Consider the following 17,325-nt stretch of genomic DNA (forward strand, 5'->3'; position numbering starts at 1 on the left):
CCTGGCGACGGTGACACACGCGCTGGTGACTTCCCACCTAGACTTCTGTAACGCGCTTTACGTGGGGCTTCCCCTGAAGACGGTCCGAACACTTCAATTGGTGCAAAATAGAGCTGCCAGGTGCTGACGGGGACGGGGCGTTATGCTCACATGACTCCAGTCCTCCGTCAGCTTCACTGGCTTCCCATTGAAGCCCGGGCACAATTCAAGGTGTTGATTATGACCTATAAAGCCCTAAACGGTTTGGGTCCTGGCTACCTGAATGAGCGCTTATGTCCATATATGCCCGACCGCCCTTTGAGATCTGCGGGAGAGTCCCTTCTCCGGGAACCCTCCATGAAAGAAATTAGGAGGGTAAGTACTCGGAGGAGGGCTTTCTCTGCGGTGGCGCCCAACCTATGGAATTCACTCCCCAAAGAGGTCCGCCTGGCACCATCGTTACTGGTTTTTCGGCGCCAGGTAAAGCCCTTTTCATTTAAACATCATTTTAATTGTTAAAATATATGATCTGGCCAGGGCAACTTTCTTCTTCCTTCTCTTTTCTCCTCCTATATTATTTACTTATTTTATACTGATAATTTTAATTTTATATTATTATGTTCGTAACTCAGTGTATTTTTTGTATTTTTGTATTTAATGGTAATTTATTATGTTCTATTGTATTTCAATGTATTTTATTGTGTTGTAAGCCGCCCCGAGGCTTCGGCAAGGGGCGGCATAGAAATGTTATAATAATAATAATAATAATAATAATAATAATAATAATAATAATAATAATGAGGCTTGTAGATGTTTCTTGCCTAAACATGCACAACTTAATAAAACTAAGTAGCAGTCAGCACTTGATTACTTTCACCATGTGCAACAAGCTGAATGAGTGAATCTACATTACAGAGTGCAATGTAAGCTCATCTTAAACATGCAGTTCAGAGATTGCAGGAATTGATCACAGGGATATGGGACACTAATACTGAGTCCAGCTGGTGCCAGTAATGTTGGCACCAGCTGGACTTGGACATTTAGCAGCAAAAGTAGCTATAGTAGCCAGGTTCCAGATTTGCACCATGCAATTTGCTTAATTATCCTTCCTGTTTCATACAAATCCAGGGACAGGATTTCAACAGGTTTTCAAGGCAGGAATTTTTCCAGCTCTACCTGGAGATAATGGGGATTCTGAGAATTTCTGCATGAAGATCATGTGCTCCACCACTGAGCCACTGGCCCAATGGAACTTCAGGTATGTCAACAGTATTTCTTACTGTTGCACTTGATGTATCAAGTTGCTGTTCTGGGGATAGGACTGAGAGCAGAAGGAGAATAATGCAAGCTGCCTTGAGTTCTTATAAGGAAAAGGCAGGATATAAATCTAATAAATACATAAAATAATGTATCTATGTTATGAAAAAGTTATTTCATACAAATGAATTATTTATTTACAGGATGTCTATATTTTCATTCAGATTTTCCAAAGGAACCTGTAAGTTTTATGTGAAAGAGAATGCCCTTTCTAAGTAACAGAAAAGTAATTCAGGTGAAGGTAAAGTATTACTTAATGCCTTATCAGAGTCCAGCACTGACCTTTATCTTATGGTATTGCAGGAAAGGATGAATACAGAAGTCAGAATTGCCAGACCACTTTTTAGTTGATGTTACTACAAACCTATTCCATCTTTGTGATTAAATGTAAACAGAAAATTGATAGAGCCCAAATCTCTCTCTCACCTCCGCCACAGACCTCTTACTTGATCTTGCCAGCATCTGAGCCTAGCATAGTTTAAATTAATGCAGTTTCTACACGTATATTCTGTGTGCTCTCTTAGTTAAACTAAGTAAGTTGAACAATGGTCTGACTAAGCATATAAGGCAGCTTCCTCAAATCATGTTCTTAAACACTGTCTTCTGTGTCTTCTCACTTATCTGAACTTTTAATGATAGTTAAAATTATACACATTTTTAAAGTATAGAATCAAGTTTGATTTATTTAAATAGAAAATTTGGACATTCTAGTCTAAGCATTAAAGGCTGTGAAAGAACAACAGCAAGGATCGAAAGTTACCATTGACTGAATCATTATGCCACCCATTGTTTCTGGCATAGCTAATACAGTTTTTCACACTATATCCACATTTTGTATTATCACACTTAATACCCTTTTTTTAAAATTCCAAACTCCATATTAGCATAGAATTACATTTATTTTTATCCAAACTGATATCTGCCAAAGTTGCTCTTCCCACAATGAAGAACCTTGAGATCTAATCTACTTAGTGAAATTGTAAAGGATGTCCTGGATATTCTTACCAGACCTCTGACATACTGGTCTCTGGAATGTCTACTACAAGACAAGGCTATAATTGATTTCAGTAAGTGCTGTTGTCTACCCCTTAGAAGGATATATATATCCTGTGTGGAAAAAGACACTTGAGTGAACCCAAGGTTGGTCAACACATTAAATAATGTGTTATATCATTTGGACTTTACTAATTCATACTGGGCAGATATCATTTGGTTCAATATCCCCAAGTAAAAATCATCCTATGCAGAAGTGGCCAAGTCATGCCTTCTTCCTGCCATGCTATTTACTGTGTATAAGAACCTTTAGAAATGGAATGCACCACCTGCTTTCTGAAAGGTACAGCCCTCTATGCTTCTCTATGTATGTAATCAGCTCTATACAAATATGACCTACATCAAAATGAAATGTTTCCATTCAGGGTTCCAGTCAGTCAATAATGTCCTCTCCCTAGTGAACCATTCCATCAGCCCTCTTCCAGGTTTTCCATCTATCCCCACTCCCAGATATGTCTACCGAGCTCGTTCAGTCCTCACTGAACTGTTTTTGACTGTTGTCTTCCATCTTTAATGACATTCCTTAAATACCTTTACTTTTACATAGCTTGGCTTCTCTAAGCCTCTTGTGTGTGGATGGTATATTATGACTAAATAGTGCTAGGCATTTGAAAAAACAAAAAAACAAAACAGTTTGCTTTTAATTTACCAGGGGCACATAGCTGCCATGGTTCTGTGCCTTCTGTCTGTCCTTCCTTTCAATTTATGAATTTAGTAATTGGAGCTACATGTTTAATGTCAGATAATTCAGGAAAGGATGAGAAAAGCAATTCCTCTGTTTCTTGGCAAGTGCTATGGGATCACATAGTGCTAGATCTTGTCCTCCAAAGCTATATGAAGCTTCTGGAAGAAGTAATCGATTTGAAGTAAATTTTCATTAAATGCAGATGACACCCAGCTCTTTTTCTCCGTGTCAGCTAATGCCTGAGACATTGGAAGAGCTGAAGAATTGTCTCAGCTCAATACGAGACCGAGTAAGTGTCAGTAAATAGAAGCTCAGTCTCAACATGATGGAGGCACTGTGAAGGTACACTTCCTTGGTGCAGGAAGGGACGACTCAGCCTGTTTTGGATGGGGCAGTACTTCCCTGGAAAGATCAGGTTCACAGCTTGGGATTACTTCTTGACTGAGCTTTGTCACTTGAGGTGTAAGTGTTCTCAGAGAGAAGGGACTTACGCTGGTACAGCAGCTACTACCAAACTTAGTTAGGGGCAATCTAGAAACAGTGATCATGTCCTATTAATATACTATAATATGTTGTATATGGAGCTTTCCATGAAGATAGTTTGGAAGCTGCAGTTTGTTCAAAATCAGCAGGCAGGACTTTAACTTGGATGGGTTCACATATAACATAGCTTGATGACTTGAAAAGATCAGCACTGGATGCAATTAATTTCCAAGTTCAATTGAAGGTGTTAGATTTTACATATGAAGCCCTTTTTGGTTTGAGATCTAAGTGACTAATCGATAAACTTCACCCACATCAACTTGCATGGGAGTTAAGATCTTCTAATGAGGCTGAGTGCCAGCACCATTAGAAACAAAATGGTTGAAAAGCCTCCCCTGGAAACTTGTGATTTTCTAGGTTATTATCTTCTAAGCACCAAGATCAGCTTTTTTTAATTCTCAAAGGCATTTTAAATGGAATGATGCTTAAAAGATCTGATTAGGTAATTGAGTCATCCATTCTACTAACTCAATTGATTATGAAATTGTGGTGAGCTGGAAAATGTTTTTGAATTAAGTGTGTTTTATAATATTTTAATTATGTGCTTTATCATAATTTCTTATTAAGAACTTCTCTTGGATATCATTGTATGAGGTTTGGGTAATAATTGCTACAGAGTCTAGAAAGTAAGCATACCTTTCTTTTAACAAATCTGACCACCAGTAGAACAAAATCTACCCACTGAACAGAATGAAAGACTGAAGAACATATGATCAAATGTGGTTCACACTAGAAGCTACAATACCTACCGGCCTTAGCTGACACTTCCCCTTTCATAAAGTGATGTCACTGCTCTGATATCTCATAAAAAGGGACAAAGGCTTGTTTGAGAACAAATATATTTGATTTCTTGAAATCTAATTTGATGCCTATGTAGATGAGTAATTTAGCATCCCTGCCACTCAAGACAGAACCTTCCCTAACAAAAAGACATAAGGAACACTTTTTTCCCACTTGAATAGTAGCAATTCAAGCTATTGAAGAAATATCAGTGAGACTTGCAGACAGAACCTAAAGATTATCCCTCTCTAACCTTGACTTGTCTAAGATCACAAAGAAGAAAATGATTGCTAAATAATATTTAAATATGGGGTCTGCAGGTGGCACAGTGGTTTAAACTGCTGTGCTGGTTGATTGAAAGATTGCTGGTTTGAATCTGCACAACAGGATGAGTTCCCATTGCTCCGTCCCAGCTCCTGCCAACCTTGCAGTTTGAAAGCATGCAAATGCAAGTACATAAAAAGGTACCAATTCGGTGGGAAAGTAACAGCTTTCTGTGCACTTCGCTGTTTAGTCATGCCGGCCATGACCGCAGACACTGTCTGGCTCCCTCGGCTAGGAAACGGAGATGAGCACCGCTCCCTAGAATCAGACATGACTGGACTTAACATCAAGGGGAAACCTTTACCTTTACTATGGGGTCTGCTGATTTGGAAACTTTTTACAGCAACTTTCAAACAACTCTTTCTTCTGCTACCATGAAAGGGTAGTTTCTTGGTAGTTCTAGAGCTCATCCTCCTGGACTATGTCACCAACCCTGTCCATTGTCAGAAGGAGCTGCAATCGCAGAAGTCAGGCTGTTGAGAGAAGCACCAGGTTGTCAAAGTATCTCTGAAACTCACAGGATCAGCATCCTTTGTGAATTCAAAAGCCACAGACTTTTCTCCTTGCAGAGCATTCTTTATTGGCTCAGACTCACAAAGTACACAGAATGAATCTCTGAGCATGCACAGAGCTGTTTGTTCAATCCAATCTAGTATTCTCCTCCAGGCTGTTGAGAGAAGCACCAGGTTGTCAAAGTATCTCTGACACTCATAGGATAAGCATCCTAGATTCTCAAAAGTCATATCCCAGGATAAGCAATGCTACTGAAAGCTCTGGGGCAAAGCTTCTTCCTCAAGAAATGGTATGTCTAACTGGAGAATAAAGGTAGCAGTGAGGAGTGGTAGAAGCCACACATCATTTCTCGTAGCACCAATGGTGAGAGCATCCAACTATTTGGAACTGAGACAAGGCACTCTTTTTCATGTTGTAGTTGTTTAGTGAAGTCATGTCTGACCCATCGCGACCCCATGGACAACATTCCTCCAGGCCTTCCTGTCCTCCACCATCCCCCGGAGTCCACTTAAGCTCACACCGACTACTTCAATGACACCATCTAGCCACCTCATTCTCTGCCGTCCCCTTCTTCTTTTGCTGTCAATTGTTCCCAGCATTAGGCTCTTCTCCAGGGAGTCCTTCCTTCTCATTAGGTGGCCAAAGTATTTGAGTTTCATCTTCAGTATCTGGCCTTCTAAAGAGCAGTCAGGGTTGATCTCCTCTAAGACTGACTGGTTTGATCTCGTGGAGTCCAAGGGACTCACAGGAGTCTTCCCCAGCACCACAATGTAAAGGCCACAATTCTTCAGTGCTCAGCCTTCCTTATGGTCCAACTTTCACAGCCATACATTGCAACTGGGAAAACCATAGCCTTGACTATACACACTTTTGCCAGCAGGGTGATGTCTCTGCTTTTTAGTAGGCTGTCTAGATTTGCCATAGCTTTCCTCCCAAGGAGTGTCTTTTAATGTCAGACTTCCACTATCTGGTACCCTCCAAATGTTTTGGACTATAACTTCCAGCATTCCTAACCACTGGCACTGCTGGCTGGGACAAATGGGAGTCAATGACCAAAATATATGGAAGGCACCATGATGGGGAAAGCTGACTTACATGTTTCAAACACTATTTTCTTATTACTTCTTTTTTGCTCTGAATGCCATCTGCTGTGAACATAATCAAGGCTGAGCTCTACTCTGTGACAAACTCTTTGTACTGTAAGTGGGATTTCTAAATGGAGGATTGAGGTGGCTATATAAGGTGGAAGGAGTCCACATGACTTTTCTCCTAGCACAGCACAAAACCAAATATGGTAACATGCAACTCTTCTGAAACAAGGTAAGATGCATTGCTTAAATATCCTTAGGGTCTTTGCAAAAGCAGCAAACTAGATGTAGTTAGCTTGACCCCAGTGACCCCTGGGCTTCATTCCGCCTCCTTTGGTGGGCATTAGTTACCAATGACTGGGTCAAAGTCAACATTAATAATAATCATCATAATAATCATAATAATAATAATTCAGGGCCAGTTCCCCCTTTGTACCCTGTCAGACTACCAGATGGGGTTCACATAACTAAATAATCTTTATAATTAAGTGTATGTGCAACAATTTATTTATTTTGTATGAACGGACATACACATGAGTCCTCACCTACATTCTGAAGTGGTAAAGCTTAGGCAGATAACTTCAGTGAAAGCAGCCCTACTTCCTATCTCTAAAATAAAACAAAAAATTACCCTATCCATTGAGTTGTGAGGATGAACAAGAGATGGATCATGATACAAAGTTATGTTACAAAAACTTTAACTGCAGGAACGTTCATTGATAATGCAGATGCCAGATCTACATATTATGCACTCTTCAGAAGATCTATATTTGGTGTCAAATATGCTATCCTTCCAGGTAATACAGTACTTGTAATTTCTAGCAGAAGTCTATTACATGCTTTCCAGAAGATTTATGTCCGGTGCCAACTATGCTTCCCTTCAATAATATATACCATTTTGTAATTTTTAAACACTATAACACAACTATTAGTTCCTATTTTAAAAATACAGTTCTTTTACTCAAAGAGAAATTTATTAAATGTTTTTCTTGTTTGTACTCACCCTTTCTTTTTGCTCACATGGGCTTTATTTCCAAGCCTTTTCAATATGATGTTTTCCAAGCATGTACCATGTGCATTGTTCATATAAATGGAGCAAATTAAACTGTCGCCACATATATCCTATCACATTTGTAGCCCTGATTTCTCTCCTTAACACGTGGCCAAGACACCGTATTATCTCCCTGCAGAGGTTGACCTCAGGATATTAGATTCTGCCACACAGCTCTCTTGTACTAAACTGAGGGGAAACACTTAATCACCCCCTGCCTTTTCAGGGAAAAACCAACTTTAAATTTGCCATGATGAAAAATCAATAAAGCAGTAATTGCTTGGCTTATCATTGTGTGGAGGAACAAATTGGGAAGCGAAGCTTAGCATCCACACAGATTTCAGTGAAACACGTGGAGTTTCAGGATCACTAAGCTAGAATAGGAAAAGGTCTCAGAGCAATAATTAAATCTACTCATGCTGATTTTCTGCCAAATTTATTTCCCTAGTGTATATAAAATGTTTCACTGCTTACTAGCTAGGCATAACTAATCAATTCAACACTGGGCCAACACACATGAGAAACAAATATGTAAATTCAAGAATGATGGCATCAAGATAACATATTCCTTTAAGTATTAATCAATTTTATTTCTTAAATTCAAAGAAACAAGTCCTTATTTAGCTTTCTTCCTTTGATATTTAAGACTACTTTTACAAATGTCTTTTCCCCATAATCCCTTTTAAGCCTTTTTACACACTGATTCATTCCAGGTAGTAAAATAGTGTTATCACTGTCAGATATTTTAATAATCTTCCACTTCAGATTTTCCACACTGTATGTTTTCATGAGCAGCTCTATTTTAATACATTTAGAAATCTTTTAATTGTATTATGCAGGATATAGTAAACCCAATCATTTAAGTTTCTCATAGCAGTAATCCAGATGCCTGATTTTAATAAGGACAGGACCATTCTCTTCCTCACCAGTATTTATATTGTACCTTACAATATTGTGATTACTTAATTTATTTTGAGCTAGACTAGCCAGGCCTAGAGTTAAAAAATCAGCTCTGCCAATAAAGCTGTCATAACTCCTGATGCCATAATAAATAAAATTTGAACACCATTTTCACTTAGGTCCAAATTAAAACACCCTCTGCTATTGAAAACATTCTTGTAAAAGTGGTGTATTTTTATTAATAGATTTAATGTCATGCAGCAAATTAGTACAGCTCCAATGAAAGCACAAATACAATAGCTCTGTCAAATCTATATTAGGCAGGAGATCTCTCATGTGTTCTCTCCATTTCTACAGAAAATATTTTTGGGACAGAATCTTTCAACTGGCTATAGGGAATGTGGTAATTAAAACATTTAAAGTAGCACAAGCCCCCTAGTCTCTAATACGCAGCTCAGGTCAGCTGTCTGTAGATTCTAATTTGTCCTCCATTTGTATTCATGACAGAAAAATGCTGCATATGTAACAGCAGACCAGCAGAAGGGTGTATTGGAGTGCTTGGAGGTCAAATAATTTGATTTCTGAGCAGATTACATGTAACATCCAACATCTAATCTCACACCTGATTTGGCAATAAAATTACAATAAAAGTAATGTTAAGACACCATTACTAAGAGGCAGATAAAAGAATAACCTTTCTTGCATGGTGTGGAAAACAATATGCTTATTTAAACCACAGATTTTGCTTCATACAGCAATGGAACTAAAGCTTTTAGAATCCTTCACTCCCAGAATCCTGCTACTTGCAGAATTCTCCTTGAAAGGCGCAGGGAGATTTCATAATATTTATTTTTAAATGAACTCCTACAAGCCAAGAGGGGACAAAGAAAAGTTAAACATCCAAAAATGAGTCTTCACTTACAAATTACTATAGTTTTTGCTGGATACAGTAATTTTGCAAACTGCATATTTGAATAAAATATTGTAGATAAAAACAAGTTATACAGCAGTTCAAAAATAAGACAGAATGCATCTCTCATATTTTCCTCAGATACAGGCTTCCACTTTCAGAAGGTTATATCTATTTTTTCCTTCTACACTGATTCATACACTATTCTAGCATGCAAATATTCACTTGGTTTCCACCCTGATTTCAGTGAAAATTATTCAAGTAAATTATACTGATAGTATTCATGATATGGACAGTGTCAGTGAATCTAATGAGCAAAATGTGCTACTCTTAAATTCCTCTTTGAATATACCTTAAGCTTCTGTTTGCTGCTCTCTTAATGATGAATTATATTGTAAGCTACACAGAACAAAGCCCTGTTTTTTAGTTATGCCACTCTCGAAAGCACTATAGGCAATGATGATGCTATATTTATTTATAAACTTATAGTTTATCTTGAAAACTTTCCAGCTAAGTGGGCTGGCAATGCCATCAGTTCCCAGATGAATCACTTCATATCCTGCAAGGGATGCTATGAACACAACTCTCTACTCCTGTTCCTGATTGATACCATCCATCATTTCAAAAAGAAAGCTGATCAAGCACACTCTGGCTTGATCTCAACACTACCTTCAGTTCCATCCTTAACCACTGCATCTTCAAATCCCTGGTTAAGTTTAGCATGCCAGAGGAGTTCCTTGTCTGCTCCAAGAACTGTATGATGGCCACATCTCCATCATACAAGCTGTAGATGGGGAAACTGACAAGGTCTGAATCCTCTGCAAGTAAAGCAGGACTCTCCACTCAGTACCAGTCTATTCAGCTCTAGCCGGATTACCACAGAATAAATTCGGAACCAGTATATTAAGAAAAAGAAATCCCTTACGACTCTGTCTATAGTTGTAGAAAAGAGTAACGACCATACATCATAAAAGACCTTTAGTGAATTGCAAAGAGAGAAGTGGAACTCTAAAGCTTTCAAACTTTTGTCCTGGAATATAGTAAATCTTACCTTTGGAAGACATTATAAGAAATGAAGTAACATGGCACATGCAATTAACTTCAAAATAAGCATGTAAAATAGTGGCTAAGGGCCAGACTATGCTGACACAGGAGATCTGTGATGGCTTCTTTCAAAGCTTAAAAACAGCCAAAGAAGGATGCAGAATTAGCTCAAGAACAGCAGTGCTGGAGAAGGAAGTATTTAACCCTGGCACCTTGCATTATGTTTCCTGATCAAAATCCCCCTCCCATAAAAAACCTCCTGCCACTGGGGAACTACAGGGCACCCATATTATTTGTTCAGTGGATGGAGAAAGAATGTGACGGGTGGGGGGGTGAATAATGGATAGCATAGTGGGAAATACAATTGTATTTTTTGTCCAAGACAACTCCCCCTTTCCTAGCTTACAGATTTTCAATGTCATATGTAATTTATGCATAAGACAGACTGGACTGAAAAGATTTTGGGATCCTATTCTCTGTTTGTAAGTTGACTAGACTGCAGTTGCATTAAAAGGCATACAAATGAAGACATGTTAATAATGGGTGATTTCAAGTATCCCCTCAATCCAGGCACACATAAGCATGTCGAATGGATAAATGCATGTTCCAGTCATGTTAAAAGTTAAATTAACAATGCTCTAAATGGCTGTGCTCTTGAAGAGTTAGTCATGGAACCAGACAGAGGGGAGTGTGCTGTGGATGTGAATCTATGTGAGGCCACCCTGGACCTGGTGAGAGATTTGAGTGTTATCAAACCAGCTGGAAAGAATAACTACAGTGTTTACTGTAGAGCAGATTTAATATATATTCAGATGGAAAACAGCTAAGAAGTCCACCTTACTAGATGTCAAAAGAGGAAACTAAAAAAAGGTAATTCGGTAAAAAGGATGTTGACAGCAAAAGGTTACTCAAAGCCATAGTAATAGAATGCATACTACATGTTAGGAAAGGCAGACTCAAGAGGTTACCAGTTTGGTTAGCAAGCAATGTCAAGGACGGCATTAGAAAAAAAGAAATCTTTAGAAAATGGAAGTCTTGCCCAAATTAGGAGAATAAAAAAGATCACAAGCTTGCACAAGATCAAGCAAAAAGAGATGTAAAATGCATTTTGAGGAAGCTTTCGCTAATAACATCAAGGCCAAAAATAAAGAAAACAGATTAGTGACAGGAATGTATTTATTTATTTATTTAAAATATTTCTATGCCGCCCCCATCGCAACAAAGCCTCGGGGAGGCTCACAACACACAAAAAAATACAATCAATAATTTAAAAACTGGTACCATCTCGGCTATATATTAAAATCTATAAATACAATAATAATAAATTAACAGTTAAAATAACTTTTAAATAAAAAGTTCTTCGCCTAGCGCCGAAAAGCAAATAATGACGGCGCCAGGCAGACCTCTCTGGGGAGCGCACTCCATAGGTGGGGCGCCACTGCAGAAAAGGCCCTCCTCCGGGTACTCACCTTCCTAATATCCTTCACGGAGGGTTCCCCGAGAAGGGCATCCACTGCCGATCGTAGGGGACAGGCGGGCATATATGGACGCAGACGTTCCTTTAGATAACCAGGTCCCAAGCCGTTAAGGGCTTTTTAGCTAGGGCCACTGGATTTACAGTGGAGTTAAAGAAATAACAGAGGATACAGAGATTGCAGAGAGGCTGAATGAATTTTATCTTTTTATCTCATTTTACTGTAGGCAAAAATAGGGCAGAACTCATATTTTTAGAAAGGGAATAAGAGAAGATAATGTTCTCAACCTTACTGATAAACTGAAAGCTAATAAATGACTATAGTATCCAACCTAGAATGAATATATGAAATTGGTAATCTTCTAAAAACAAACAAGCATTCTGCAACCTGTCCTTAAAATCTTTGTATCAAAAGCCTGGAGAACAGCCAATGTAATATCTATTTTTAAAAAAGAAAAAGGATCTAGGGAATTACAAGCAGGTTACCTTACTGTCCATTCTAGATAAATGGGATAAAAGAAAAATAAGTAGAAGTATATTGAAGAACAAATCCTGCTGAACAAAAATCAACATGGCTTCAGCAAAGTTAAGTCCTGTCTCACTAGCCTTTTAGAGTTCTCTCGGCATGTCAATAAACATATCATATGGTGTGATCAGTAGACATTATTTATTTGGGCTTCCAGAAGTCCTTCAGCACAGAATTCCGAACAAAGTAATCATTCATAGAATAAGGGTAAAAGTCCTCTTTATGGATCAGTAACTGATAAAACAACATCAAGCAGTGCAGAAATAAACAGTAAATTATTCTAACAGGAATGTTAGCAGTGGAGACCCTGCTAACAATGATTAAGATCAGTGATTTCAATTTATCCATAAATGTTCTGGAATTGAGAGTGAGCTCTGATGAGATTGTCTGCTGCTGACTTGAAGTTGTTAGAATGGTTAAAGCAAAAATGTATTGAGAGAGGTCCCAGAAAGATCACTCCAAACTTGGAGAATGGATATTAAAATGGCAAAGACAGTTCAATCTAAGTAAGTGTAAAGTCATAGAATGATATACATTGGGGGTAAACTCTCAACATCACATATGTGATCTGAGCTAGCAATGACTGTTCAAAACAGCTTGATGGAAACATTGATCTTGTGTTCACCTACTGTCAAAGAGGTAAATTCTAATTTAGGCATAATCAGGAAACAAATAAAAAATAAAACTGTCAGTATTATTTTACTCTCTTCTATTATGCAATCAGACTTGGAATATTGGCTACAGTTATGTTCATCACACCTAAACAAATGTAGAATTGTGAAAAGGGCAACTAAACTGATCAAGGAGATCAGCAACTTCTTATGAGGGAACATTACTGTATCTGGGACTGTTTAGAGAACTTAAAGAGAAAAAGTAAGTGGGGGGGGATTATACATGGTGTGGAGAAAGTAGATAAATAGTTTTCTTTCTCTCTCATAATACTAGGACCCAGGCTGATCCTATGAAATTGATTGGTGGTTCAGGAAAAATAGAAGGAAGTACTTCTTCATATAGTGCGTGCATAATTAAATAATGGAATTCACTAGCACAAGATGTGAATTATGGATAGCTTTAAAATTCAGTCAAATTCATAAAAGATATTGTGTGCAATGGTTAGTAGTCCTCCAGTGCTACCTCCAGTATTAGAGGCAGTATGCACTAGCACACTAGTTGCTGGGACCTTTGTTCTGATCCAGCACGTCTCTTATGTTCCTAAGGAAAACAGATCACTTTCACATTAAGCAAATTACACTGAGATCTTAATACACTCCTGATATAACTTCTTACATGAAAGCTCCCAGACTTGAAAGTGCTTAATCACCTGCTGAGTACCATTGAGATGACAGACTATGTCAGAGGAAGCTCCATTCCCCTTTGAAGTCAGGATGTCCATGAAGCATGGTTAACAAGTTTTATTTTCACATAATGCCCTTTTAAATACTTTCCAATTTAGGTTTACGTCAAAGTAAAACTGCCCCCTCCCCTCAAAAACCTTACCCAGATGGCTTGAAAGCTTGAAAGCATTATAGGATATTATGGCAGGGATAATGGAAGTACTTATTACCAGTCCAAGAGTACGGGTATTGGCCTAGAGGTGGAAGTATCTTTAGTGACTTTATCTTTCACCACAATAGACATTGCAAAATGTGGGAAGCATATATGCCTATTATAAGACATACATACAGTGTATCTGGATAACATAATTAGAAAATTAACATAAAAGAAAAGATTTCCTTTAGATGTAATGAGTGCCCAGTGTGCTTTGAAGTTCAAGGGAAAAAAGCTTCAACCATTTTAACACATCATTAAATGGAAAAGTTTATGAAATATGAACATCTACAATCACCACTGCTTAAGACAGAGAAAATAAAATTATTAACTTAAAATCTATGAGGCTAATTATGCTCTGTATTTTCAGTTTTGTAATGCACATTAGGAAAGTTCAATATATTATGTCAGTCAATTGCCTGTACATTACACACACAGTTGCAGAAACCCACAGTCTTCCAAAGGTACAGTTTAACTGTGCATACTGAACACTGGATTGTGGAGAATAGGGAGACATGGAGATGAGGTAGTATGACTTATGGTATTAATACAGAAAGAAGTGAGGGCCTGCTTTCGTAATATATCTTTTCTGTTGCGCAAACATTATATATCCCAAATGCATTAATCTGAAGTATTTCAAGTTGTGCTAAGCCTGTGTTTTATACAGGAAAGTATTCAAAAATATGAAAAAAGACTCCTGAAAGTGCTCCTATTAAAACCTGTGAGATATCAGAAATTTTGCAAAAGAAATTTCACAAAATACCAATGAATCAGTGGTATAAATAAACACACGGGGGAGTAGCTCAAGGTGAATGCCTAGCTGTGGAGGTAGTACTAGTGTGATAAATTTAGATTCTGGAACCAACTTCTTGGAAGCTGTACTACTGGCAATGGATGGGTTGCAACTTACAAGGACTGAGAAGAATGTATTTGGCCAAAGCATGAAGAAATTCACCAAGAGGTCTTTAAACTGAATCCTACAGGGAAGAGAGAAATACACTTGGGTGTAACAATGGACAGAGGCTTATACACCACAACAGATAGAATGACTCTAATAGTAGCCAGTCTTTCAAGAAGGGTAGAAAGAAAGTTAGACTATAAAACATAAGCCTTCAGTGTCTATATACTAAAGTCCAGAATATGAGAAACAAACAGTACAAAGTTAACTGAAACTTGGTAAGATGAGTCCTATGACTTGAATTCAGCAAGTGAGGGTATTACTAGTTCAAGAACAGAAGGAACAGAAAGGGAGGCAGAGTAGTGCTATATACATATTTCTGTGTAGAAACACAGGCGATTGAGTTTAGTAGCTCCACTGAAAACACCTGCATTAAAATAAATGGAGCAAACAATAAAAGGAACATGGTGGTCAGAGTCTATCACCAACTACCCAGTCAAGAAGAAGATAAGGATGAAACTTTTGAAAAGCAAATTGCCTATATTTTAAGGAGGCATCATGTAGTAGTGATGAGCGACTTCAATTTCTCTGATACTTTTTGAGAGACAAGTTTTGCCAAACATTGTCCCTCCAAGAAATGCCTGATTTGAGCTGTTGAAAACTGATAAAAACGAAGACATAAAAGAAAAAAATGTTGGGGCTCTGAGACTTTCCACAAACTCAGGTGGTGGTTGATAGGCAGTGTCACATTTGGGGGCATCCTTTAACCTGTCGTTCTGAGAAGCACACATTAACAAATGCCCACCTTTTGGACATTCCTAGTCATCAGGTTGGGTTGTACCAATAAGTTCCAGTATTCTGGATTGCATGAAAATAGTTGCAATATTTCCAGTCAATAGAGATAAGTGAAATCTTGCATATACAAGTAAGACACACTGATAATGCAGAAATGCCTAAAGAGAAGTTATCCAGAGTGACCAATTTTGAGGGAGAAACGCACGTGTATTCTCTTTTTCGATTTTTGAAATGATTAAAGTGTCTCAAACTATGTGTATACCACATTTATAAGTGCTCTGATTTATCAGAAAATAATGTAACAATTTAAATATAATTGAACAGATGACATGATTGACATGAAAGCTATAGTTTAACCTTCATATCTGTAGTTCGCCCAGATAACATAGAAAGAAAATTAGAACTACCTTCTTCCTTTTTCTTCTTTGCTTCTTCTTCACTCCTCTCTTTAGCTTTTAATGCTTCATCAGCTTTAGCTGAAAATAAATAAAGTGAGGATTAGTTCAGCAATGAACATTATGGTCACACTAGGGGACATATACAAGTGAAGCACAATCCGAATCTATTATTTATTATTTCAGAATAAATTACAGAAGACAGCTATAACTTAAAAATACATAAATAAAAATGGTGGGAGATAAATTTAGAACTAGATCCCATGGTCCATTAAGTGATAATCCTATTTTTGAAAAGGGAATTTCTTAATGTGGATTCCTATTCTCCATGACTTTCAAAATGTATTCTAACTTCTTAAGAACAGTCATTTTGTTTGGCATACAAAACAGGATATAATTCTGGATTGACATCTCCAAGTGAAGAGTAAACCTTTTTCTCTAAGATCTCAAGAAGCACTTAACACTTTCAACACATGAACATCAAAGAAAAAACAAAGTTAGATAACAGAAATCAACCTTCAGAAAACAAAAACAATAGAAAAGGAAGAAACTCGACAAGAATGTAGAAAGGGGCAATGGAATACTTGCATCCCTTTCCCTTGTATACTGCAAGGGAGAAGACTTAACAGAACTACTCCCATACAGATAAATGCTTGCAGAAAATGTTCTGTAGAAGCCAAAGAGAACAGGAACTCATTTATCCACAAAGGATTATATATGCTGTAAGAAGCTACTATGTAAAAGAGCATACTGGAAAAAGGCAAGCAAGGCCTTAAACTTCCGCAGAGATCTTTGAACATAGCTTATGCAGCTTTTCATTTCTTGCAAATTAGATTGAGTCCAAAATACTGTAAATACAATTCCTGTGACCATTAGAAGATGGAATTTACCATGGGTATAAAGGGAGTTTGGCCTAAATACCATTCTGTCCCTGGATAAATATATAACATGGAGAAAACAGTCTTTCCCTTCCTGAAAGAACTGCCAGCCATGAATAAATGTGTTTTCAGTGTTAGGATTTTAAAATAATAAAAACAAAATATTTGGTCAAAAGCTCAAAAGGCATGCCAACCAAGGAAAACTGCATTACAGAGGTATTATTCAAAGTTATCCTCTTTAGGTGTGTGTGTGTGTGTGTGTGTGTGTGTGTATATTAACATTAACAGTCCTCAACACCATGTTTTTAATATTTTTTTTTTGTCTTGGCCATTTGCCAATTCACCACAGGGCTCACAGTATATTTTCCCATATACTTTACTCATAGAACAAAAAGGTTGCTCAGTTCTCATATTTTCTGAAGCATTAAGAATACCAGTAGGATAGGCAGAAAGGCACGCACAGTCCATCTGTTAAACAACCACATTTCTTTCTATTGAATGTTTGCACTAATGACCAAGCATGCTTTAGAGATGATATCTAATGAAGTAACCAAAAGAAACAAGATATATGTTGAAAGAGTCTGTTAAACTAAGTTGTTCTGTTTCATGAGATTTGTTTCTGAC

At 37.6% G+C, this 17,325-nt stretch overlaps 1 protein-coding gene across 1 annotated transcript in view; it reads right to left on the bottom strand.

Annotated features, from left to right (window-relative positions):
- The window catches only part of RSRC1 (arginine and serine rich coiled-coil 1), a 185,498-nt gene that overhangs the window by 18,482 nt on the left and 149,691 nt on the right, over positions 1-17,325 (bottom strand). Inside the window, exon 8 of the mRNA XM_044434411.1 lies at positions 15,836-15,904. Within this exon, the coding sequence (XP_044290346.1) occupies positions 15,836-15,904 (69 nt within the window). The remainder of the gene's footprint in view (positions 1-15,835; positions 15,905-17,325) is intronic.

The sequence above is a fragment of the Varanus komodoensis genome, unplaced genomic scaffold (assembly GCF_004798865.1).
Source record: "Varanus komodoensis strain SLA01 unplaced genomic scaffold, ASM479886v1 scaffold28, whole genome shotgun sequence".
Classification (NCBI taxonomy): Eukaryota; Metazoa; Chordata; class Lepidosauria; order Squamata; family Varanidae; genus Varanus; species Varanus komodoensis.